Source organism: Corvus hawaiiensis, chromosome 26, assembly GCF_020740725.1.
Source record: "Corvus hawaiiensis isolate bCorHaw1 chromosome 26, bCorHaw1.pri.cur, whole genome shotgun sequence".
Classification (NCBI taxonomy): Eukaryota; Metazoa; Chordata; class Aves; order Passeriformes; family Corvidae; genus Corvus; species Corvus hawaiiensis.
Genome location: NC_063238.1, coordinates 12,522,967 through 12,550,096, shown reverse-complemented (window position 1 = coordinate 12,550,096; position 27,130 = coordinate 12,522,967). Strand labels below are relative to the sequence as shown.

Sequence of the window (27,130 nt, the reverse complement as noted above, 5' to 3'; positions counted from 1 at the left end):
AAATGTCCACCAACCTACTTTCTCTAACTTTCTGATTCATTTGATAGAACTACTGGCAAAAATATTTGAGTTCATTATTTAGAAAATCACTTTTTAGCTCCTGAGGCTGATACACACTCTGTCTCTCAGCCTCACACAGGGACAAGAAGCAGGTGCCCAGCCCAAGCCTTCCTTCCAGCCTTCTTTCCACCCTGACCTTCCCTGGGTATAATCCATGTAGGTGGGCCAGGGAGGTCATTGCAGCAAAGCCCTGGAGCAGGCAGTGGGAAACTGCTTCTGTGGCATTTGGCAGGTGCTCCCCTGGAACTGCTCTGATGCAGACCCAGGAGGAGTCACCAAGGTGAGTGAAATATGCTGGGTCTGGTCTTGAAGAGGGCTGAAAGTCTGTGATCGTTCTCCTGCCTGATGTTCACATCTCAAGTAATTCCACTGTATCCAAATCTTCCTCCTCCAAACTTCAAATCCCATTGTTCAACAATCTGAACTCTGCAAGAAATAATTCAAGAAAACGCTTCGGGCAATGGAATGTAAGAAGGTTTCTGCTTGTAATGGGATCCCAGTATCTCTTAAATTCATGGATAATCTGATTCTTTCTTCTTCTTAAACTGGATATTTATAAAATAGAAAATCCACAGTGTTTCAGCTTTCAGGAGCTTAGTGGGAAGAGCCTATTATACTATAGGTAGGTATTACCCTCATCTGTCTTGCCAACCTCCCTGGTTGAAATAACAGCCTGGGAACAGGTCATTTTATATAAAATAATAACTGTGAAGGATTCATGGCTTTGCTCTTCCCAGATTATGAGCCCAGACACAAAAGTCTGACCAAAGCAATGGAGCCTTTACAAAACCTTTCCAGAGGAAGGGCTGGATGTCTAAGCTGTTTTCCCATCCCAACTCAGAGAAAGATTTTTGTGAGATCATATATCAACAAATAAACTTTTAGCTAAGCTGTGGGAACAAAACCAAGTTGTTTTGGCCAGTAATAACATCACAGTTGAGTGAGGATGATGCAGAAACCTGAATTTTCAGATCTTAATTTTGTCTCATATTCCTAATACTCTTTGAAATTAACAGATGACATTCTTAGTTTAACGTTATTTCACATTTAAATTTTTCATCAAAGACACATCATTTCTCAATGTTGAAATCAATATTCTGTGATAACTTAATTCCATTTCTGGATGCAGCAGACCTAGATTCCTTTCTACACTAAATAGAAACAGAGTGCAGGGTATTTAATATCCTGTCATTGAGACAGTGCAGGCTGCTACTATACAGTGAGCAGTATATAAGTATATGAGCTTTGAAAATTTAAATGAGCTGGTAAGCTAATAAAAGAGTAAGATATAAGTATAGTGATTGTTTTTACATCTAAGTGAGGCCACTAAATAATTACAAGCAATTTGAATGTTTTGAACAATCTCTTTTAGGGTAAACTGTGCAACCGACTCTTCATAACATTAATACTTTGAAATAATTGATTTTCAAATACTGAAGCAGGCAGAGGATGAAGATTAAGACTGCAAGGCAATAAAGACAAATCAGGTTTGTGTAAAAATCTATATTTAAAAAGGCAGTACAAGTTCAGTGACGCACAACTCATCTTAAAACAGCCTTTGTCTTGTGTGGAAAGAGTTCTGTTATTTATTATATGTATAGCTTTTATTTTCATGAAAGAAACAGTATTGCTTAAAGGAGGTGGGCATTCATAGCTTTGTTAGTTATAACGAACTACAGTCTCAGGCTGTTGAATTCAGGATATAAAGCTGATTTCAACTTTATATACTACATAACCAAATAAAGTAGACACCTCCTTGGGCTAGAGCAGAGCTGTAAACAACCTGACCACTTGCTTTCATAGTCTGAATTCAGCACCTGTTATTGCTCCATTGTTGTCCAGTAGTATGCTGGGTCTGGCTGGGGTGGAGTTATTTTTCTTCCTAGCATCCTGTATGAGGCTACAGCTATGATTTGTGACATAGCCAGTGTTGGTAACACACCACTCTTTAGCCACTGCTCAGTGGTGCTCACATAGAGTCAAGGCCTTTTCTGTTTCACAATCTACCCCAGTGCAAGCAGTTTAGAGTGGGCAAGAGTTTGGGAGGGGACACAGCTGGGACAGCTGACCCTGACTGGCCAAGGAGATATTCCATGCTGTATAACATTATGTTCAGCAATAAAGCAGGGGGAGAGTCCTTCCAAGATAATCATCACTTGGAAAGTGGCTGAGCATCAGTCTGCTGGTGTGAGGTGGTGAGTGACTGCCTTTACAACACATGGTTCTACCTCCTTTTTCTTCACTTATTAAGTGGTCTTTATCAACCCATTAGTTTTTTTTCACTTTTGCTGCTCCAATTCTCTCCCCCATCCTGCTGTGGGGAGAGGGAGTGAGAAGCTGGGTGAGGCTTAGACACCAGCCAGATTAAAAGCATCACTAATATTGGATGCTTTCAAATATTTCAGACTGTATTGCTCTTTCTCTACGCTATACAGAAATGAACACTTCAACATTATAGGCAGTGTGTTCAACAGTGGTCTGGAAGTAAGCATAAAATCATCTCCTGGTAATGTTTGCTGATAGCACAAGGCCAGCAGAGTGTGAAATGGTGATAAGTTGTAGAATACAATGCAATAAGCCTTGCTGACTCCACAAAGTGCATTCTGACTCAGCTAACTGCACACTTATTCATCAAGGAACAAGGGATCAAATCCATACTGACAGCACGGAGAATTTTGGCCTGTAAATAACTGATCAGGGGTCTTGTAAGATGGGCAATCAAGTAAGAAGTCCCATTGCAATACTTGAACATGAATGTAACAAGGAATAGAAATTATGAGTTTCAAGTTATATCCTTGTGTATGGCATTGGTCAAGCTGATGCCGGAAGAATTCATCTAGTCCTGATGTCAGCATTTTTGAAGGGATATGGAAACACTGAAGTAAGTTCAGAAAACAGCCACAAAAAAAGTATTTGCTTGAGGAAGTGGGGGAAATGCCTTCTGGTGAGAGACTTGGAGGCTCATTTGGTGTAACGTCTAAAGGAAAAAACTGCGAGCTGGCTTGATTCTTTAAGGAAAAATACTTAGAGAAAATTATTTTTTCCTAGGGGACTCTTTAATCTGCCTTAGAGTGACATAATTAGAACCACTAGCAAAAATCTGAAGGTACACAAGTTCAGATAACAAAGAATAAGTTCTGAATATAAAAATGCTTACCCGTGAAAGAAGCTTCTAAATGTTCATAACAGGATAGGATTTCTTTGGTGAACACTCAAGGACAGCGGTATTGTAAGAGAACAGACCAGACCAACTTAAATTCCCTCCTGGCTTTATGAATTCATGAATCTATGTGCTTTTTAACTACAGAAGAGAATAGAAATCTCAAAAACTTGTAACTTTCACCACTGGACCAAGTAGCACAGGCCTGGAAAATCAATGCACATTATCAGACAGAGAGCATGGAGCTAAGCTGAAGGAAGCTGACTGGGGTATGGTGCCAATTTGCTTTCATAGTGAGGTCTCAGGTGAAATCTGAGGAATTAATTCTTCTACCTGAAGGTGCTTCTTTTTGAAATTGATGATTCAGTATCTTTTCCACTTCTGTTTGGGGTTTTGAATAGTGAATTCACTGTGCTTACCTGATGTTTTAGGCCTGTCTCTCTGTCTCCTGCAGTTTCTAGCTATGATGACTTTCTCAAAATAGAGAGGAAGCCTGGCATCCAGCTCTGCTTAATGCAAGCACAACTCAGAAGTGCAGTTTTGCAAATGGTTTAAATCAGCACAACCAGGCTCATTATTTAGCTTGTTTGCTGTTTTCTGGGAGGAAAGCAGGACAAGTTGCTTTTTAAATTCTTGTATATAATTTTGTCCCTATTCTTACCTTTCTTGTTCAATGCTAAATCCCACAATTCTTATGGGATTGAAGAATAGACTTCCAAGAGACAAACACTGTTGTTCACTCTGGAGTTCTTTATCCATCTAACAAGTTACTTTTACATTGCTGCTACTTTTTCAGCATTGGGTGGTTTTTCCTTGTTTTAGTAAAGGAAAATGATGAATACTTTCCTGTGGATATTTACCACAGCATATATTTTCTTCCACAATATTTTTCTGTTGGCAGAGTGAGCCTATTTTTCCCATGTTTTATGACTCTATGAAAGCTTGAAAACTACAGAGAAAAAGTTAAAGAAGAGCTCTCAAAAAAGTTTGGTGACTTAACTTGGGCTCCAAAGTGGTGGGTTCAAAGTCCCTGTTGGAGCTTGAACTGGTAGACAGTAACACTCAGTTTAAATATTCCCCATTGGATACATCATTCAAGTGAAAACACAGACACAGTCTGGTTTTTTATCTGATGGAGGAGTTCTCTTTCCGAAAGTCTCCTTGTTCTCTGCAAAAAGATATATTATTTTCTACTGCAATCTTAAAGATGTGGATTTAAGGTAGGGAGTTTGCTTGCATTGGAGGGGAATTTGTCCTTAAGCCCCAGAATACTGTAGCCTGTAGTGAAGCCTGCCCTAGTGCAGGCCTTACTTTTCTTCCCCCCTCAGTAATCAGAGCCCATTAGCAAGGCTTAGCATATCCAGATCCATCTTGCTCAAGTTGTTATGTCTGTCCAGTTCCATTAGTACAAAACAGGATTCTGCAGTGTACAAGGTGTCCTGACTCTCCCCTGCCCCAATTCTGGTTTTTTGTTTCACTTATACTAAAGAGCCCCACAGGCTGATTTTAAGACATCTCTGGCCACTCTGCAGAAATGAGGAGAATTTTTCACCATACAGACAGGTAATATAAGTCCATATTTTATAACTACTATGATTTACAGCTACTGTGATTTATAACTACTGTGCTGGAGTTACAATACTCAAAGCTTTCTCATAAACTATAGTCACTAAAGCATCTTGCATACCTTTCAGATGCCTACAATACTTCTAGGTTGGGTTAATTTTACGAGTTTTTCTGTAGTGGAAGTACAGAGAGAAGCATTTCCAAAGGCTCATTCCTCCCATCTACTTATTTAGGAGAGGATAAATCATGCTCTAGAGATACCTGTCTCCTTATGCACACAGCAGACAATGAACTTTATGTGCTTGGTGAATTCAGGGTTAAGTGAGAATGGGTTCATCCATTGATTACTAGCCTGCCATTTCTTATGCAACCAACAGTTTGTTGGAGTTTTTATTAAAAAAAAGATACTGCTGCTTACGAAACAGTTAGCTTTATAAATAGGGATGGTTCAAGGTTTTGCAAGAGCACTGGCAGCAGTGATGCATTCTGGCATCTGCAGACATATTGCAAAAAGTGTTTATAGGAAACAACACCTCCGCAGATCAGATACCTCTAGACCTGGGTAATGGTACATTGTACAAGGATCTTGCAGGATTGATTTTAAGAGTGGAGTTCTTCTGGGCAATCCAGTTCCCTGTAGTTATTCCTCTCCAGGAAAAGTCAAGAGTTCTGTTAGCTTGAGGCTGGGCACAGAAATCTAGCCATATTTAGCTCTAAGAGAATATGTATTTCACTGTTAAAGGAGACAGTCAAGAAGATGGCCTGAAACTAAAGGAACAAAAATGTTTCAAAGCGGAGGGACAATTTAAATTCTTTAAGCTCCCCTTGTATTAGCTACTTCTTGGCTTTTAGTGTATGAAAGCTTCTTGGCATGTGCCCTGCTTGGGGTCGAGTAGGACGTGGGAGAGATTGTGCTTGGATGTCTGGAGTACTACCACTTGGGGGGAAAATGTGTAGCATTCCAACAGATATAATTAATGACAAGTGTTGTTGTCTTTCTCCTGTGCCATCCACCCAATGGCTGCCTGGTGCTGACCTCTTGCTGTCCCGCTGACCTCTCCAAAGTTTATTTTAAAAAGGCATCCTTGCTTTCCCAAACTTTTCAGCTAGGCTTCCCTTGGGCTTCTTGTTCAGTGCATGCCCACAGACTATGCCTGTGTCCACTGCTCAGTGATCAGACACAAGTGTTTCCATTAGAGGGATGATTAATGGAAACTTCCTTGGGAATGGGAAAGGGAGAAGTGGGTAATACAAGTCAAGAAACGTGTTAAAGCTGAACAAAGAAACTTTGTTTCTTTGTTTCAAAAATAACTTATTTTTCAAGTGTGCTGCAAATTGTCCTTACTCACTTGGGTCCTGCCCACATCAGTAAAATGCTGCAGTTGTTTCCACAGGGGTGGGCTTGAGAGAAGTTTGTGCTTTCAACCCCCTTTGTAGTGAGTGACCACATCAAATAATTCCATCGGCTGAACTGGCTTTTTTGTTGGCAGATTTAGTAGATATGGGGTTTAATGCTGCATAGTGCAGGTGCATGGAATTTTCTACATCTAAATGCAAAGTAATAAAACAATGACTGAAGAGTACAGAGGAATCCAAACTGGCTATTATGAGAGTGCAGCTGTCATGTTACTCCTTACTGGTAGCATTCTCCAAACAGAAAACTGCATGACTTAGTCCTTCATTTGCATGATGAGGATCACAGATTCTGTCTGATCTCAAGCCTCTCCTCACTTTCTGCTTACCCTTTTCCAGTTACAGGATGTTAGAGGCAAAAACCTGCTCCTCCACTCCCCATAGGCACCATGTTAACTCTTTGAATATCCAGGGATAGGATCCACCCTGTCAGCCAAAGCAACCTGCAAATTGAAGCAGCACAGCAGTGATATGGGCACAATGACTAATTTTTCACTGCTGAGGGAACTGGTAAAAAACATTAATTAGGGACAGAGAGACTAATAAACTTGGGAGGAGACTAGAAGCTCTGTGCTGCTGATTCCCAGGGAAAGCAGAGGGCTGGAGTTTCTAGCAGTACCAGGTAGGACCTTCCACAATGCTTTACAAGGAAGAAGCTTTGCTGTTCTTCAGGAGAAATCAGAGCTTTTGTTGCTTGCTCTTTTTAGTCTAACAGTGTATTAAGAGCTTTGAAGAGACCACAATAGAAAATGTTACCTTCCCACAAAGTAAACAGCATGGGTAGCAACTCTGCCTGCCAAACATCGCTGTTCATCAGAAACAAGCAACCCTGACTACTTGGTAAGTTGTTATTTGACATGTGCACATCATATTCTCTATGGAGTCAATTTTTCAAGGCTAAATCTTGTTCCTGTTGCCAAATCAGAAAAACTGGGCAGTTGCACTGTAGGGCAGAAGGGAGACTCATGCATGGGGCTGGAACTGCTGTTTTCCAGGTCTGAAGCTCCTTTGCCATCTGTACAGTAGCAAATAAATTCATTCCATGTTTACCCGCACAGGCACAATGTGCCTGTGCTGGCTGGGACCTCCACGTGCCTCTGCAAAGGGAAGGCCTGCCCCTCCCCTGCATAGCAAGGGCATTCTGCTTTTGTGACATCTGGGCCACTGCAGCTGTTATAAGGAGGGGTTTGCTCTTTTTAGAAATTATTAGCCAAGTAAGCGTGTTGTTTATTAAAATATGCAGTGTATGTTGTAAACTTGTAACTCTGATATAGAAAATACCAGCAAATGATTCTAAAATTTATTGAAGACTTCTTTGTGTCCCTACTCCAGTGAAGGGTGAGAGTTATATTTGATTGAACATGTAACCCAAAAATGCACATTTTTTCACTTTTGTATTTTGTCTTTAGAATTCATAATAATTTATATTTATTTATAAACATTGTAAGTTAAAATTGCATATGGAAAATCATATAAAAATATTGGAGGAAATTATTTGACTTTAGCTCTTCATATATGTTGAGCTTTGATGGAATCACTGCATTAGTTAAAACACAAGAGAGCTAGTGATCATGAAGAACAGATAGAATCTTTTTTCTCATGTTCCACCAAAACCACTGTTCGTGTACAAGTGTGTTGGTAACTCAGTGTGCAGCTGCTGGTAACACTGATACCGGTAGAACAGCTTTTATTCGGGCATGATATTGTAAATAAGACCTGAAAAAGTTTGAAGGTTAGCAATATAACAATATAAGAAGCATATATCACTATATGAAAGAATGAACTTTGTGTCAATTCTGCAGAACTTGCTTTCTTGAAAATGAGAATTTATTAATTTTAGTACAAAATATTTTCCCATCTTCTTAATGAAGTGTTCTTTCACAGTCTGTTAAGTATAATAATTATTAGATTTTTTTTCTCCAAGATCGCTGAGTTTTTGTTAGCTACTATTTTTCATTTCTTCTCTTTATATAGAGAATTTTGCAGCATTTGAATGATTGATATTCACTGTATTGCTAATTGTTGCACCCTTACTGGAGAAGACTAACAAGCTTTGTCAGTTCATTACTGCTTCTTTTGTTTACTTTTGTATGATTAATGCCCATTGTTGATACCAAGTTACAGTTCAGTCAATTGTGGCTTAATAACAAGAACGAAATTAATGTTAGGGAAATATAAATTATTAACCAATTTTCAGGGGTGGCTGATTCTAATGAAGTGAGTTTCTTTACTAAATACGTTTGAGTATCAAATTCCTCTGTCATAGCTAGAAAGAAAGGAGTGCCACAGCACTTGCAAATGGGCTTGCATTGTATCATTACCTCCTTATTTCGGTTAAACATTTTTTTAGCCTTGTGGAATCTAAATTGAGTAGAAACAGGGCAAAAGATGGATAGGTCATAGACCCCACCTTCAGGGCAGCTGGGTTAGTCCACTGCTTTAGCATTCTTAGTACTGTGTGTCTTGAATCTAGCAAAGCCTCATCTAGGAGGTGCACAGAGGTTTGCACTTTCTAGGCCATATCTACAGAGAGCCGGACTCTTTCACATCTCTTCTAGACAGGCAAATGTTTTTTCAGGTCTGGAACAGTTTGCTTACGGATGATAGGCAAGGTGTAAAACTACAGTTCTGAGGTAGAAACAGTCTACAGAAACACTGTATTTTACTGATAGGACTGCAAGGTCTTCAGCATTGGATCTTTTCTTTTGGTGAGTAGTCCATAGGGAAAAAACAATATGCTGTTTTGCACCTGTATTTCTAAAAATGAAGGTGAATGTATCCACTTAACAAATAAGGAGGACAAAATGGGGTTCATAGAGGAGCAGGTTGAAATACAAAGAGCAGTGGGGTCCATTAAGAAGCATTTTCCTTTTTGGTTAATCCCAGGCTCAGTTTTGTTTAGCCGAATGTGTTTTACAGTATAGTAAAAACACACAAGAGAGTGTGTCTCTTGTATCCTCAGTGTAGGGATTAAGTTAAGTTCTTTCTCTAAGTTTAAAAAAGTTTTCCTCATTTATGGGGAAAATTGATGGTAAGTATGAAAGTATTCCTTGCTGATGGCTCTTCCAGGGAGTTGCTTTATTTTTTGTTAGAACCACTGTAGTACTATCCTTTGCAGACTGACATTGGTTTACATCACAGTTTGGATGATCTTCTCCAGTTGTATAATCACAGACCAGCATGGGGAGTCTGTGGGTGGTTTTAAGAGATTTTCTAGGTTTCTTTGTTTCAGGAGTTTGGTGTCCAAACATTATATGATTTGTTTATACTGATTTCATTGTGAAGGAAAGAATAAGTCTGATCTCCTCCTTACTGTAACTCGATAGCATGACAGTTATCTCAAGCATGCTTTCAGTTAGGTCTTATTCGTGCTTGAGGAATATTACTGTTTAATATGCATAACATTATGCGTGTATTTTCTCTGCTTCTGGCAGCTCCCTTAGAACTCTAGTGTTTCCTTCATGCTCTGATTTTATTGTTTATGTGATAGCTAAAATTATTAAATTCTTAGAGCTAACTGAGACTGGACAAAGTTTTACTCTCTACTATCATTTAACTTACATTGGTATTTTTGCTTTTATTCTGAGTGTGTTGATTTTAACTAACTCAATTTTACTCTATGATGGCACAGTAAAATTGCTTGTATCCTGATCCTGGAAACCCTCTCAAAGGGTTTGCACACATGTGCAGGCTTATTAGATCATTTGCATAAAGAGAGCTTGAATAGTGAAGGATTATTATTATTTATCCTAATAGAATCTTTTATTAAGATAGAGCTGTATATACATTCACATGCCTTATACAGAAGACTGTTAAATGAAACAGCATCCTGAGGGCTTTCCCTCTTAGCTGTGGTTGGATCATTTCTAGTGGTTTCCATGCTTTATGCAGTAACATAGATTTACTCAGGAAACATGAACTCAGACACTGCTCTTGCCACAGCCTTCAGGTATCAGTAATTACATGTCACAGGAGACTGTCTAAATGCATGTGCAGCTATTTATCTACCTTCCCAGATAAGCAGAGCCTTCACATAACAAAACCTTGAAATACTCAGGATTGCTCAGACAAAGGATGAGAAGGAATATTACTGCATTGTACCGGTTAAAGAAGCCCCCAAAAGCAGAAGTACTGAATTGCAATTCCTGCTTTCATCACTTCTGAGCTTACTGCTAAAGTATCAATTAGATAAAGAGCAGAAATTATCTAAGGAGCCTGAGGTGATGCTCAGGACAGCTCAGTAACGGCTGTGATCAGCCTGCGGAGTCAGACCCCTCCTTTTCTTTGATCCATGTATGTTGACTTATTTTTTTTGCAACAGCTGAATCTTCCCTATCACTGACCCTGGAGGTTAGATTGTCACCTAGGAGGTAGGATATGTAGCTTGTTGACCTAAAGCTAAGAAATCTGAAATCTGTATGTCTCATACTCTGGACAATAGTGCTCACATCCGTGCCACTGACAAAAAGGGGAATCTTATCTCCACCCACTTCTCTGGTGGTCACTTTCTCAATGACAACAGCGAGCTCTGCTCAGGTCTCTCAAAGAGCTGAAGAGCCAGCTGTCTGCAGGAGAGGACTGTACATTTGTAGACACCAGCTGACCAAGCTGCCAGGCCTCTGCCTGTGGTCCTGGCTTTGAAGTTGAACTCCAGAGAGGACCAGGAGTTGACCCCTAGGCTTGGAGTACTTCATTGCCTGCAGGTACTCACTGTGTAGCTTTCTCAGCTCATTCTTCAGAGAAACCTGTCTGATCTTAATGCTGAGTAAAAAACCTGAGTACTTAACTTTAGACCTTTGATTTTATTCCAGGGATGTGCTGTTTAAAACTTCACTCTTACAGCGCCTAATTTGTAATTATTATTATTACAGCACCTGAATTTTTTATTGAATCTAATCCTGACAAGTTATTTTGTAACTAGCAAGATTTTGAGTTAGCTCTTTTTGACAGCTGTGGTTAATGAATTTTTATAATAGATGCTAGGATGAAATGATAAAATAGCCGTTAGCAGATCTTCCGTCTAAAGCCCAGTTGCTCGGTAAAGTTTTTGGTCATATATCTGTATTTTTGACTGTAACTGTAAATGGAGGAAAAGCAGGTCCATAGATGCAGAACTCAGTTAATCAGAGTAAAGGAGCATCTAATCTTCATTAGTGACCTGCCAGTTGGAGAGGTTCCTGAATTTAAGAAGTTCTTGAGGAAATCTGGTTCCTGCTGTCTCTCTTGAAGCACTGTTTGAAGTACACAGTACCCAACATATACCATTCTTACCAGAAAAGCACACAGGACAGCAGTCATGGAATTGACTGGAGGTGCCTCTTACTATTCCTTTTACCTTTCTACCTGTGCAGTAGCAGACTGAAGTAGGAGTTAATGGCTAAAACAAATCCAAGTGAACAAGGCCAGTTCCTACTTAAATCAACACACAAACAGGAACAGAAGCTGAATCTGAGGGTAGATTTGGCCTTTCCATTAAAAAGGAGAACTGTAAGCAATCGAAAATATAAAAGAATCCAATAAAAAGTGCATCTACCACTTCACAAAACACACAGGAAGGAGGTTGCTGCTGATTTTAAGTGAAGACTAATCCTTCACCTCAAGACACATTTGCTAAGAAATGCTGGAATTTGTGTGTAAAATAGCAGCACTGGACTAGGCAGGGGGAAAATATGTCTTATGAGACTTTTCTGCAATGGTGTAATTTAACTTGATCACTGGAGTGATGAGTCACTGAAGGCAGATTTGTTTTTTATTTTACCTTAAGGAAATGCCCAGGATTGTGAGGTAAAAGAAGAAGCAATGAAGTCATATTAAAGCTCCTGTATTGCAAGAAGGCAGGTCAAAATAGTCTACTTAAAAAAAAAAAAAAAAAAGAATATAAGCTTGAAAAGGCATAGGAGGGACAGAAACAGTATAGGGGTTTTTTCTGCTAGAAACCCAGTTTTTTTCACTCCTGCTTGTTGTATAACACTTGAAAAGTATTCTCATACCCGAGATAGAGACCTGAGTTGGAGCATAAGGCTCAACCTCTCCTTTTCTGTACTAAGGAGCTAGACAATGTACAGCTTTCGTTCATCCACCAGATTCAGCAGCATCTTTCCATTTCTCAGATACTGCCAGAATTCTCAGACCCAAAAGGTAGGTCGGACTTTATACATCTAATCTAAATTTCTAAAAATCTGCAGAAGACCTCTTTTTAAAACTTAACCTTTTCACTTGCCTCCTTCTGTCAGAATACATGATGCTTTCCATACACTAGCTCTCAAAAAAACCTGGCTTTATTTTGCAGTTCACCTCTAATTCCAAGCTCTGAGAGCTGGAAATGCTGGACACTATGGGCTAGTAAGGAATGTATAGGAGCTTAACAGCAGGAGCAACAGACCCAGGTTAAAAATTCAGTGACCAGGAACAAATGTGCCTTTTATTTCATCTCCCAGCTAAAATCCTAGATACAGTTTATTGGCTTTAAACTTTTCTCATTTAGTAGAATAATCTAAGCTTAGTGTTTCTTCTTAATCACATCCACTTAAAATGGGACATATATGGCTCTATAAATTAAGCTAGCACAGAAGTATTCTTTGTTTAAAAGACTTGGAAATTGCTTGACAGTTAACTATTAAATGGTATCTAAAATACCTGGAATTTTCCCTGAAGGGGGTTATGCCTCTACTGAAAATGACAAAATCAAATTTAAACCACAAGTGATGGAAATGTACTGCTTGATTATCTCAAATTCAGGAGCTAAGTGTAAGTCTGAAAAACATGGAGCTAAAGTGTTTCTACAAGGTGATACAGCAGCTTAATGGCAGGGTCACCTTCCTTTGAATAAAACAGATTTTTTATCCCACAAAAGACATCAAGAGTACGAGTATTTCCATTCACTTTTAAATAAACTAGAGACCTGTTGAATTTTTCTCATAGAGACAAATCAGCAAGTGTGTGAATGGGGCACACCAAGCAGTCATTAGCCCAGTGGTTATATTTTGCACTTGTCTGCGATATTTTGACTGAAGTGTCCATCCCGAATCTAAAAAAACCTTTTTTCAGAAGTCATACATTCTCATAAAAAGTGTTTTCTTGGTTTAATATTTTTCTGAGGAAGAATTTTGACCAACTCTCCACTAGACTCCTAGTTGAATGTCAGATCCAGCTGCTCACATGTCCCCCTGAACAAATATGTGCAAGTCCCCTCTTTAAGGAGCAGCAAGACCTGCAGCATCCTTGTAATACTGATGTACTTCTCAAATTTGGGGTCCTGACATAAAAAAGGCTGGAATGAAGGATATGGTGTTGCACATACCCAAGTGAAGGCAGGGAGCCAACAAAATGCCGTTGTAATTACAAGTGAACATTCTTGTATCATAAAGCTGTAAAGAAAAAGCTATAAATCAGAGCTGGCCTGGTGGTCCCAGGCAGCAAAGTGCAAAAGATTTGAGCTCATTCCCTGAGCTCGCCAGGAGTGGGATCCTCATGGCAGCAGCGGCTCATTCCAAGGGAAGGGCATTCCTCTTGTCTCCTGAGTGATGGTCATGAAGCAGTGATTCTGGTGGGAGTCAGATCCAGCCTTCAGCCCTGAAGGAGTGATAGTCTCAAAAGTGCTGGCCATTGTGAAAAGTAAAGCAAGCTGTGAACCAGAGGAATCTTGTCTTCAAGAGAGTTTGTGTGTGTGTTTAGGAGCCTGCTGCTTTCAGTGTTAGCTTTGTGCTATTGTTGAGATCCCAGTATTGGATCACTTGTTGTACTTGAGGACATAAGATTGTCCTTTAATTCAGGTAGTTAGTTTCATATTTCTATACACTCACTCATGACAACAAATCATGCTAAAACCTTCATATGGACATAGAAAAACGCAAAGAAATTAAGTAATACTATCCAAAATGTCACTGCTGATGTTCTCATCCCTAATGAACGTGGGCCCAAACTTAAGCTTCAGTTAGAAACGGGCTTTTCTTCTATCCTGGAACATTCTTCCTCTTTTCTTTTCTGACGTCTCACAAACATGTAACTCTTTAAAAATCATTGATCTGTCTGGATAATTTACTAATTTCAAAAATAACTAAATAAGAAGTAGGAAGGTTGGAAAGTATGAAGGTTGTTAGCATTGGGCAGTTTTCTAGAGACATTCTTTAATACAAACTGTGTGTGTGGACATTTCCTGTCCCTCTGAAAGATGTGGCTTGATCTAAGCCTACATTTACAGTTTGGCAAAATAAGATGATGTACAGTTGTTAAAATAAAATAATAAAAAAAAATCCTAAGGGTGTGCAAGGGATTACACCAAAACAAACCCCAAATTGACAGCTGCACAAACAGCACTTGCACAGCAGTGGTAGTCAGCCACTAGGAATGCCCAGTTTCCCATCAGACTGGTAAGAATTTATAATTAATATCACATTTGGGGAGTCTTCTGTAATAAAACCACAATTTATTATGCTAACTTGATTATGGAGGAGATAAAGGAGAGTGGACAGATATTCAGTATTGTTTTGCAGAGTATGTTATCTCCCTGTTGATAGCAGGAAGAGAGCAAGACAGACGGTGTTTTCCAGTATCAGCCCCTACACTGGTTTAAGAGGTGCAATCCTGAAAGGTGAGGGGCTCTTTCCTGAACAGATGTGACCCCCTTCAACTCTGATAAACTTCCCAAAAAGATGAGGGAAATTTGTACCGCACAGGATGTGTTCAGCACATTGAGGGATTGAGTTAGTAATGTCCCTGATAATTGTGGATGCCTCATTGTAGGAGTCAGTTTTTATTTAAATTTTTTTAATAGGAGTATACACATCTGTCTTTATACCCAGCAGCTTTCCTGGCCCACAAGAAGTCCTCTGTGAATTTCCCCAACTGAGCTCAGTGGGATCTCTGTCAGCTGCAAGATTTATGTCATCTTTTTCAGTCCTGAGAACTGTTCCTTAAGCTTTTCACATCTGGATTTAATTGGAAAGACATTAAAAGACATTAAGTGTGCTGGAAAAGCATATTTTAGAGAAGATCTTTATAGACACTTCCATTAAAGGAGCTGATGGTTGTAGGTTAAAATGGGATGAGGACACGCCATCAACAGTTAGCAAAGACAAAATTATATTGCAAACTACTTCAGATGAGAAGTTTGTCCTGTAGCTCTTGGATCTGACTCTGCTCGCACTTAAATCAACTTCAATTAGGAAAAACATACCAGCTAATGCAGTGAAAGAATACTCTAAGATCAGAATCAAAACTTTTTCCTTTTGGAAACACTCAAATTTCTAATTACGTGCCATATATGCTAAATATAATGCTTTTAGCTGTCAATCTAGATTTGGTACTTTGTTGGACATACATGCACTCTTGTAAAATGAGACTTGGAGAATGAAGAGGGGGATTGGTCATTAGGGCTCTGAGGGTGGAAGTATCCGTCTCTGAATGCCAGCGTGCCGGCCACAGGAGTAGAATTTCACAGAAGCAGAGATAGGATAGAATTTAGTACATGGGCTTCATTACAGATGTTGTAATGCAAGAATCTACAGCCCTAAACTCCCCCATTGTTCCAGCTGCAATTTGCTGCTTGAAGAAACCAATGGCCAGTGCTTTGCATTAAGTGTAATCTGTTGCTTTTGTCTTCAAACCAAAGTTTCTAGTCATGTTTAGACTGACAAGCGCTTAAAATTTAAGGTAATGGTCTCAGTATGAGAGAATAAGCATTCTTTCATTCTAAAATTGCTAAAACCAAGGAATCTGATATTTAGGAAATTGCTCCCATGTCTAAAGCAAAGTGTATGGTCTTTAGACATAAAAATATGTCAAGTCTAAAGAAAAAAATAGGTTGTTTTGTTAAACATTGCAGGGGGAAAGTACTCTTTAGATTATTTCAGCAAAAAAAATTGTGAGAGGCTCTCACCAGTCATCTTCTCCTAAAAGGGAGTCTTTTTCTCCACTATGTCATAGAAAATGTTTTGCATTGTTGGGAAGATGATAGCTTGATGAGTGATAGTGATAGGAATGAGGCATTTGAATTAAATGGCTGCAGTGCAGTCTTTTAAAATTTTCTGTCATTAAATACCTTTATTTAGAATCCCCCTCTTTCTAGCTTGGCCTATGAAAAAATGCATGTAAACTAGTAAAACTGATTCTTACGTTTATTGCCTGACCTTGGGCCAGCTCTTTCTGTCTCATGCTCTGTCTCTTTGGTTTCCTTCTCTTTAAAAACAGCATTAAATGAACTACCTCTGTTCCTTAGTGACACTTTGTCTCATGAAAAAGAGGATATTTGCAAGGAGAGGCAAAAAGTATCTAAACACCAGTGAGTGTTTTTTACAAGTTCAGTTTACTAAGTGAAAGAGTAACCATGTTGATGTAAGTATTGAGTAATATACTTGATAGCTTGAATCTTGTTGTATACCGATTTTGGTGTGGATATTTGGGAATTCATAAAAATCTTTTAATATCTTTTTTTTTTGACCACTGTGCATGAGCAATTGCCTAAGAAAACCACTTAAATAACAGAATAAATGCTTATAGCTCATTAAGTTTGTTAAAAGAGTTCTAGCTATATTTACATTACTATATGGGTCAGGGCCTATCCCCTCATCAGGAACAGCACGGTCATTTATGTATTGATACCTTTGTAGTGAAGGCAGTGGCAGTGATGTCAAAACCAGGATGTAACTGTGGAGGTCAAATAAATGAAGAGGATTGTCTAATACAACATATTTTAGAAGTCACTGTAAACTCTTAGGCAGTCAAGAATCTTAGTCCACTTATTTCAAATCAAGAGGTCAAAATATTCTGCAATACATATTGGGTTAATGACAGCAGACTTGCAAATCTATTGCAGTGATGTGGAGAAATGCCTATAAATAAATAAATAAACCAAATCATTCTGAGAACATAGCTGACAAGGATATTTTCCAGCCATCAGGGATGAGAAAGTGATTCATGGTCTTTCTTCAATGCTGGTGCAGGATTTTGCCTGAGGATATAAATTCTGCTGTTTTCAGTTTTAAGTTTGAATCGGTCTTTCTTAGAATCTCCTTCAATTTTTGTCTGCATCTTCTCAATCATGCTTGAGTGTTGTCTCAGTTGCATGATTTAAACCTCTACCTACTGATACAATAATTGGCCATCTAAATACTCTCATTTGGAAGTCTCTAATTACTGAAAGCACCTATATTACTTAGATGTGTACCTCCTTCTGAAAGTTAGTGTTTAGGTAGCCTTTGTATAAGGATTAAGATTAGAAGCAAGATTAATTTAAGATTAATTGCCATCTAGTAAAATTCTGTTGTATATATGTAGTATAAACACTTGGAAATTTAATTTTAAAATATTTTCTTTCATGTTCATAAGTAAGCTGTGATGATGTATGATTCTTTCTGTATTTGTTCTTGGAATTGCAGCAACTGAAGGAAAAATTGAAGTTTTGAATTTAGAAATAAATTTACTTTAAAAGAACTTCCAGATTTCTAGACAAAATCTAGAGCAGATACACTGAAAAGATACTGGAAATATCTGATAAAAGATTTACTTAACTTTTAATTCTATTTTAACTATCTAAGAGTTATTTTGACTGCTGGTACTGGGGCCCAACTTTCACACCTCACTTCACCATTAGAGGATGTACACATACCTCAGTAGATACTGACACTGAATCTGAAAGCCGTTTTGAGATGTTCTTGAAGAAACATCAACTTACTGGTTTCCTGCATAAATCGCCATGAAAGCAAAAGTCTTGGTAGGACTTGAGGATGTTGCTGCTTTCAACTGGGAATATGTGTGTGGGAGGAGTCTGAGAAGAAGCATATTAAAGATCAGTCCCGTACAGTCCGAGCCCCACATAGATCCTTTAGCAATCCCTTCTTCTCTTATTCCTACCCACAAGTAAGAACACAACCTAAACTTGGCAACTAGACTAACTTCTCCATGCTGGATTAATCTCTTATATTGTGTTAACTGAGATGTATTTGACTTTAAGTATTATTCATGAAATCCTCTTCATACAAAAGCATACCTTTTACTAATTTTTAAACAGGTGCTTTTCAGCATGCTTTTCTCTCTTTGTGACTGGAAAGATTTGTATCACCATTAAAACAATAGAGCTGTCTCACCGCAGATGATTATGCAGCTCTTTCTTGGGCTTTGAGAGAATGCTTCACCATTCATTGTTCCTGGAATTACTGCATGGTCCCAAGAGTGGTGGTCAGATTTCTAGTGTGGTGGTTCGCATGGAAAATAAGCCATGCCCAACTGATTCTCTTAAGTGTTAAGCAGTCCCGTTACTTAAGTAGATGAAGTAGATGAATTTAGGTTGAGGATCAAAACCTATAGAAATAAAATTCCATGTTGAATAGTGCCTTTCATTCCATGCACTTCTCAGAATATTAGAAGACGTGTAGGAATGAGTACACGTGTCCAATAAAACTAGGTGGAAGAAGGTGATATGCATGCTGTTGTTGATAGAAGCTCTGTTTAATATATTGGAAAAATTGTTCAAGAACAGTTAATCCTTACTTTAGGATTACCCCCAGAAAGCTGGCAAGGTCAGGCTGTACATGGATTGTGTGTCATTTAAATTCTGGCTGCATGAGTTGCCTGGGGGCAGCATTAACTACTATGTGGGACTTGTTCTAAGCTACATCTGTGAATCATCACTCTTTGTTTGAAAATAGTGGACTCCTCCTATCCTCCAAGCTCCTTCTCTTGACAGGCGCCATCAGTAGCGTTAAGCCTATCAGGTGACTATGCCTTTGTGAAGAGATTAATCAGTTTGGAAAATGCTATTTCCATGTAAACTACATGAGTTAATCAGATTATAACCCTGTGTTTTTCATGCATATCATAAATCATATGAGGAAGGAGCTTAAAGTCATTTAATTAAGGTTTACTCTTTGTGCTGTGAAAAGCCTTTCTGAACTTAATATTCAAACAGATTTTAACATTGGTTCACATAAGATTTAATCAACTGGAGAGAGCAGCACATTGCAAGGAAAGCAATGAAAACTCCTAGTAGGAGCTGTTGTTTGCAATATAGTAAATTCATTTACTACAGAAGCTGTGGGGAAAAGGGATTTGTTTGCAATACTTAGTATTTGTTCAGCTTGTATGTAGCCAACCTGACAAATCCAAGAGAATTAAATAGGTATGTTAAGGAGTCAAATTGTATATACTTTGTGTGCATGTATATAAGTCTACACAAACAAATATATCTTTGTGTATTTCTGTATGCACGAAGTATTGGGTGTGGGCAAGTTAAAGCCAGGTGGAAGCTTAGTCAAAAATTTCTTCATCTAGAGAAATCAAAAACAACCATCAAGAGCAATAATTTGAATACATACAAATTTAAATAGTTGGTCAGTCTTGGGACACCGAGCCTTCAAACTCACCTCTATAGCTGTAATATTTTTGGGGTTTTTTCAATAGCCTTTACATGTGGAATAGAAATCCACATATTAAAAAGTCATGAAGTGCATCTCATCACTGATGCAGACAGCTTTGCTGCAATGCTATTGCAGAGCTGACATTGCCTTTTGAAGTCTCAATAGTCAGGGAGAGGGAAAGAAATTAACTGATTCGGGGGACGTTTTTTCTTTTGATTTAGAAAGCAAATAAACATGGATTTGTTTGTAAATACAATTGCTTCCAGTTTTGCTCATGCATTAACTCTGCTGTTGTCTAGGCTTTTGGCTTGCAACTAAAATCCAGGACTAGAGTTATATCTGTCTATCATGGTAACCTGGTATGCAAACATGTTCTCAAGCCTAAACTCGAGCAACAGAGACTTGTTGATGCATATGGCATGTGACTACAAGAAATATGACAACAATGAATCACTTGACTCTGCAAACTCTGTCCTGAACTAAGACTCAGCTACTAAAGACAGTAAAATCTTGTCCTTCATGACCTTCTCTGGACCCTGACAAGTCAGTCTTGCAGTTTCTGCCTGTAATTTTATGTCTTCAGAAAACACTGATGAAGGCCAAGCTGAATATGTTTTTTTATGTACTTAGAAAACCGATGTTTGGAGGCATATCACCAGTGAACTAACAGTATGAAGCAGTGTGTTTATTAGGATTGTCTCAGACCTCCTTGGTAAAGTCAACTGGAAGGGCCACAGAGAACAACAAAATTTTACAATTTTCAGTTTCATGGAATAAGCTGAAATGTAATACAAATTTAAGAGGAAAAACACAAACCACATACTGTGTTAAAGCAAACATGAAAATTTTATCGTGAGGATGTGATCTGAAATGCATATGGGCTAGTGGAGTGCCTGTCTGCTGTTCTTGCTAAAGAATGATCTAATGTTACTAGATTGTCATTATAAGACACTTAATCCCCAGAGTGAGAAACAGGAAGAATATTTACAAGTTTCAGTGCTATTTACTAATTGCCAGCTGACTTGAGGAAAGCTAAAAAATGACTGGAAACATCCATTCCCATCCTGATACACACACATACTAATAATGGAAATGGCAGCCAAGACAAACAGCTAGCAGTGCGGTGCATCCTGTTGGCATCGTATTTTTGGCACTGTTGTAGCTACACAGAAAACAAGTGATACAAGAAATGTGTAAGGACATCTGTTCTGTAACCTATGGGGCTTCACTCACAAAACAGTTGTAAAATCTTCTGGGGGAGAGAAAAATTTCTCTATATCTGTGCAGATGCTCTATTGTAAGGAAAATATCAATGGAAGGAAGTGTTGAGCCCTTAAAAGAGGAAATTGTTCACCAGATTCACTGTCAAATGTTCCATTCTTTTCTTTCCTTTTCGTTTAACCTAAGTTATCTGCCATTCATAAGTTATATTTAAGCCAAGTGGTGTAAATCTATTGGGACTAATAGAATTGAATCATGGATGAAATTAGCCTGGTGTCTGCTTGTAACTCTTCTTCACTGCAGATTACTTGAGCTCTGTGTCACTCTGCTGCCTATTCAGGTCACAGCCTCTAAGCTACCAGCTTCCTTCCTGAATCCAGCATCTCCATGTCTGTCTAGGGGCATGACGGGGAGGGAAGAAACATTAAAGACATCTATTAAAATCCAAAGTATTGTTTACTCACCTGCTTCTCTTAGCTTGCTGATCCTTCCAAATACAAGCAGGCTATGGGAGAAGGAAAAGGGGGAGGTGTTAGTACACTGCAAGGCTCTCTCTACCATTCTTCTACTCCCCTTCATCCACATCCCATGAATGGACCTTTTAAAAAGGAAATAAACTTTCCCAAAACTCAAATCTTGTTGCAAACATTGGGATATAAGAAGTTAGGCTTCCCCCACAGGTAACTTATGGTGAGTAAGATATGCTTCCATGAAAAAGAAATCGGACCTCATATAAACCTGGAACACATTAGGAAACTGGAAATTAAAGAGGGACTGTGAGGTGCAGGAGGTTGAGAGAACCTGGGGAAGAAAAACTTAACCCTGGGAGCAGCTGGAGGTCTTAGGTGGGAGAGCATTTAGGAGCTGGAAGAAAAAGGCAGACTTCAACAGCACTCATAAAAACACCCTGACACCTGTAGCTGGAAGATTTAGGATACAGGCACAGGACTAATGCCCTGCCGATTGGCCCCTCTGATACTTGGTGTTACAAATGCAATAGGTCTGAGATTTTATCTTTTATGTCATATTTCAGTTTGGGAAAGGCATGGCTTGAAGAAAGGTGAGATGGAGCAGTGAGACTGCACCATGTTATAAGCATTAGGACTTGGAAGTTGTGTTGGTATTAAACATGCTTATCATTGAACACCTTGAATCATATTTTCATTTTATGTGTTTCCTCTAATTGTTCCATATTTACTTTATTGACACCCCTATGCTCCCATGCTCCCACTGACACCCAATGATCCATGCTTACAGGCAAATTGTCCATTATTTTATATTGTAGTACTTCTTCCCTTGATTATAGAAGAGGAGAGGGGCTCTCTTGATCTGATTCTATTAAGATAGTGGCTAATATTCATCCAGGAAGTTTCAAATCAGTTTTCCTGGAAAACAACCCTGAAAGCTGCTCTGTAATCCTGTAATTTATGTGGGAAGCCTTGCAATTAGTCTGTTTTGTGAGTAAAACAGTAGTAAGTAACAGAGCTACTCAACAATTCTAGAATTAGGATGTTTGTGTTGGTCTAATTAATCTCTTGATGATTTTGCGATTTCAGTTACCCCTAATTGACACCAGACTGTTCTGCAGATCATATGATCAGTCTGTGATTTAATCTTGAATGAAACTTTACTTGGCTCTACTTACAAACTCTGATCAGGGCCTTTTCGTCCAAGTCACTGTACAAACAAATAACCTGAACACATAGTTCTTCCACAATAAGTTTACAATTCACACATCAGACCAGGAAGCTAAGAGTGGATATGAAAAAGTAAACAAGGTGGGTTGAGAAACATATGAGGTAGCAGTTTAACTGTGTGGGAGGAGTGGATGTCTCAGCTTCCTTCTCTCCTTGCAGTGCTACCTGGTAATGGGCTTTGGCTTACCATACATAAGAAGGAAGGAAATTCTGATAGTTTTGCTAATGTGCATCAGGAATAAATGGATATGAGAAGACAGAAGATTCTTGGGTGCCAATCCCTACCCATTGGATTCTTTCTCACAGTTGCTAACCCATGGGCAATTAAAGTACAAGGAAGCATAGGAGACCGAATCACTCCCCTTCCTCACGTGATGAGTAGAGCTTGCATTGTGATGACAAGGACCTCAGGGAGAGGAGGAGAAGAGAGAAATCAGGATGAAGAAATGTGCTGGGTTACTGGAACAGATAAGTTAAGAAGAGAGTAGTTGAAAACCCTCATTACCACTGGAGGAATTATTTGTGGTGAACAGTGATTTTGCGGTGCAGTCAAGATCAAGGATGGAAAGACAGATGGTAGTTAGATCTTACAGGCATAGAGAATGCACATGTGAAGCTTCAAGGGACACTATGAGGTGGTAGAGAAAGAACTGTTATGAAGAATGGAAATATATCAAAACATCAAGAAAAACAGAAGAAATGAGGAAAGAGAGAATTCTCTCTGGGGAACTCAGCGAGTGATAACAGTGAAAGATCCAGTAATGGGACCTCATACAGGGGGCTCAGAGAACACATGGTAAAGGTGGAGTGGATTGTAGGTAACAGTGACAATCTGAGGTTTACCAAGAGACTTTATAAAATGTTTAGCTTTTTTTTTTTTTTTTGTCAGGGCACAAACCATATCATTTCACAGACTAGAAAGATTCTAGTTTCATGCATTATGGGTAGGAGTACCTTGTACAGCCCTCTGAGGCTTTAGCAGCTAGTCATTACTATAGACAAATATGGGACACATGGTCTTTTACTTTAGGGCAGCCTGGCAATTTTTGTGCTGTTATTCATCTCACCAAAATACACATTGTCTAATAATATTTAAGTTGTATAAACATTCCTTTCAAGCGAAGGAGCTGTTGAGAGAATCCAGGCAAAGGATAAGTACAAAAGCAAATCTAGTACTTCATTACAATGGCAGCTCCTGTTCCAAGCAGGGTCCCTGTTCTCTGAGGGAAGTGAAGATAGAGACCTAGATTCTTTCTGTCCCAACACATAGGAAGAGAGCAACAGTTGTTGCTTAATCATGAACAGTTCTTTAGGGCCTGCAGTCAGTTCCACTGCTGGAGGTGTTACCTTAGGGCAAAATGTCTGTGGAAAGTCACCTTTTCTTTCCCCTGTGATTAGCTCTGAATGCATCTCAGGAGGAAGTGATTAAAAAGCAAAATCCATTTTGCGGTTCTGCTTTACATTTCACCTTTGCAGTAGAACTGACCTCAGCTCTTTTATTGTGCTGGCTCTGTTTTCAAAGTTGGCCATGTGGCATCAGAGAGTTTCATAATCGACCTTTGCTGAATCAATTATAAAAAATAATTATTTTTTTTACCAAAGCAGATAGAGGGAAGAGAAGAAGTGGGGCTCATAGCAGATGAAGCAGAAGTTGGTCAGTGAAGAATGCAGAGGAAAACGCTAGATAAAAACTGACTGTTCTTCTATTCCTGATTCGCCCTAATCACCCCATATTGGCTCCCTGTCTAGTACAATTCACTACTTGTGTATAAGAGATCAGGCTGTAACATTGTTCCAGATCTGACTTTGGAGCGCTGGTAGTGTCCTGCTGAGCCTCTTCCCACTGCTCACACCTTCTGCAACGATCTGCAAGATAGAAGTTTGTCCATAGGATCTCTGGGAAGTGTGGGCTCTAGGAAAGCACATGGGGAAGCTGGAGAGACTGTACAGCCAAAAAGCCAAGAATCCTAAAAGTATATCCTATTCTTCATATAAGTGATGAAGCTTGCATTGACACAAAGGGGAGCCACTCATATGCCCAGGAAGAAGGAGATCTCCTCAACCCATGCACAAGCCCAGCTGTTTGTCATGGAGCTGTTGCATACCCACTCTGTTAGCTCTGTAGTCTAAATTGCTTCAATGTACAGGAAATGAATTAAATCTAGAATATCAAAACACACACCTTCCTTCATTTGGTGCTAGTACAATTGTGTCACTGGGTTTTTTGACAACTCATTTTTTCTTTAGGCAGCATTAAGTGCCTTGAAACAGTTTTCAGAACAAGGACTGGATCCAGTGGAAGGAGCTATGAAAGTTGAGAACGGATCACATGAAAAGTAAGTACCATTTAAATCCTCTGCATTTTAATGCCTGCGTGGCACGGTAGATAAGAAATGTTAATTAAGAGCTTAGTTGCCCTTATAAACCTATGCAAAACTATTTCCTCTGGAATTAATGTACAGTTTGTGTCAATTTGAGAGGATAAACATGATTTCAGGTTTGGCATTACTGATACTGTTTACTAATGAGCTATGACACAGTCATTCCTATAGAAAAGCTAAAGAAAAGGATTTTCTTTCCATTGTATGGATTCTGTGTAAGTAGCATAACATGATTTTTGTCAAATGTGTCATAGCACATGATATTGCCTGTAAATAAGCATAGCTGCCTGCCAATAAGTCATTATGACTGCAAGCTGAATTTTTCCTCAGAGAATTTAAAAGTTGAATTTTTTTTCGGGTCTTAAAAAACTCTGATATGGAATATTAGCTCTAAGTAGGAGACAATAGAACCAGGATTCACACTGGATTTTAAATTATTTAAGAAAGTGGGATTGTCCATCCAGTAAACGTTTTTTTTCCAGCTGCTAGTCTGTTTATGTAGGAAAGTAGTCTTGTGTTACTAAATAAATTAGGAAGTAATAGAATAAAAGAAGTAAGTCTAAAAGTGGCACTTGGAATTTTCAGTAGATATATTGTAGCTATTTATAAACTAATTTAATCAGAAACATTTTTCCATATGATCTCATCAGCATACTATTTGAACATAAATATTGTTGTTTCACTTTAAAATGTTACCTTCCACAGTGACCTTTGAATCTCATGTGCCATCTGGTAATAAACATGTCTTAAAGATGTGCAACCCTGGACCTTACCACTCTTGTTAATGTATTAATCTTTCAGACAAGTCAAGCATCTGGGAGAGAAAGCAGACAATAAACAGACTAACTCAGGCACCATTGCTCAGGACTGCAAGGATTCAAAGGCTGTCGTCTAGGAGCTTCCCAGCACCCACGGCTGCCACTGCATCCTTATAAACCTGTCAACACGCAATAGGGTGTATGTGTACAAGGAAATGAATGACTAATACCATTATTTGAGTCTTATGTGAAGACAACACTATTCTAACACAAGAGATAGTATACATGGTACTGTTTATTCAACTGTGGAAAAAAATAAAATTGAACACTTCCCTTAGACCTCGAGATGAGACCATAACTCAATTGCCCAGAGGCAGAAGAAGTCTGATCGTGTTACTGGAGGTTAAAATAACAATGAATTAACAAAAAGTGTTAGGGGAAAAAAAAGGAAAACTTTAAAATTGATAAATATTGAAGAAAACAAGTCAGCATTGGTTCAGTTATACAATTTTTTGTAGTGTAGTTTTAAGTTCAGCTTACTGTTTTTTAAATAATGCTTGAATATTTTAAAATTAACCAATGACAGTGCTGTGAGAATTGTAGTTGTTGTCTTCATATATAGTCATACAGCTTATCTTTTTATGCAGACATTATGCATTCTTCATTCTATATGAATATGTATGACTTTAAGATGCACTACTCAGAGTTGTATGCAAACAGAAGTTTAAATCTTGACAAGTATTTGCTTAACATGAACAGATGTTAGTTATGATCATTTTCAATATACTCCAGGGAAAAAGCAGATATGGTATTTGATTTTCCTTGCCATAATCAATTAAAGAGGCGTCTTGCCTCCAAGCAACATTTTCCCCTTCAATTCTGCTCTCTGTTGTGTGAAGCACATCTACACCCCATTCTGTGTGTTGTATCAACCCACCGTTTGCATCAACTGAGTGTTTTTAATCTCTGCATTCGACCAAGAGCAAAAGGGAGGACTGCAACCTTATCAAGCCAAGGGTGGAAACTGTTGATGTAAAGATCATTCTTTTGTGAAAGGAGTGGCGGCAGAGATAAGACCTGTGGCTGCTCTGTACCAGCATATTTCTTTTAAGTGTGTGGCCAAATGCAGTAAAACCACATCAGTTCATGTGTACAATGACAGTGTCTTCTCTTTCTTTATCACTCACTAGTAGAACAACTAAGAGAAAAAGTGGAAAAGAAAACAGCTAAAAGCTAACAAATGACTGGCTACCACACCAAAGCCAGGTTTCAACCAAGCTTTCCCCATGCCACCACTTTCTACAAACTTACTGTGTTAGACCAGACATGATGGTATTTAGGTCATTTATTTATCCAAAATACAGACTATTTTATTTAATACAAAAACCAGATAAAGTTTAACTGCTTAACAGTCAGGACAACATTGCACAAGATTGTAGAAGCACAAAAACCAGAGATCACAACTCAGTGACTCACACAGAAAAGCAGAGGAACAACAGTGTGAGGAAATGGTGCAAGGTAC

General features: G+C 38.7%; 1 protein-coding gene across 5 annotated transcripts in view; it reads left to right on the top strand.

Moving 5' to 3' along the window:
• STAU2 (staufen double-stranded RNA binding protein 2) overlaps positions 1-26,764 on the top strand; it is a 171,784-nt gene extending 145,020 nt beyond the window's left edge. For all 5 annotated transcript variants that reach the window (XM_048286754.1, XM_048286750.1, XM_048286752.1 and 2 more), the window contains 2 exons: positions 24,717-24,805; positions 25,652-26,764. In XM_048286754.1, the coding sequence (XP_048142711.1) occupies positions 24,717-24,805; positions 25,652-25,745 (183 nt within the window). In that variant the 3' untranslated portion in view covers positions 25,746-26,764. The remainder of the gene's footprint in view (positions 1-24,716; positions 24,806-25,651) is intronic.
• The last annotated feature ends 366 nt before the right edge of the window (positions 26,765-27,130 follow it).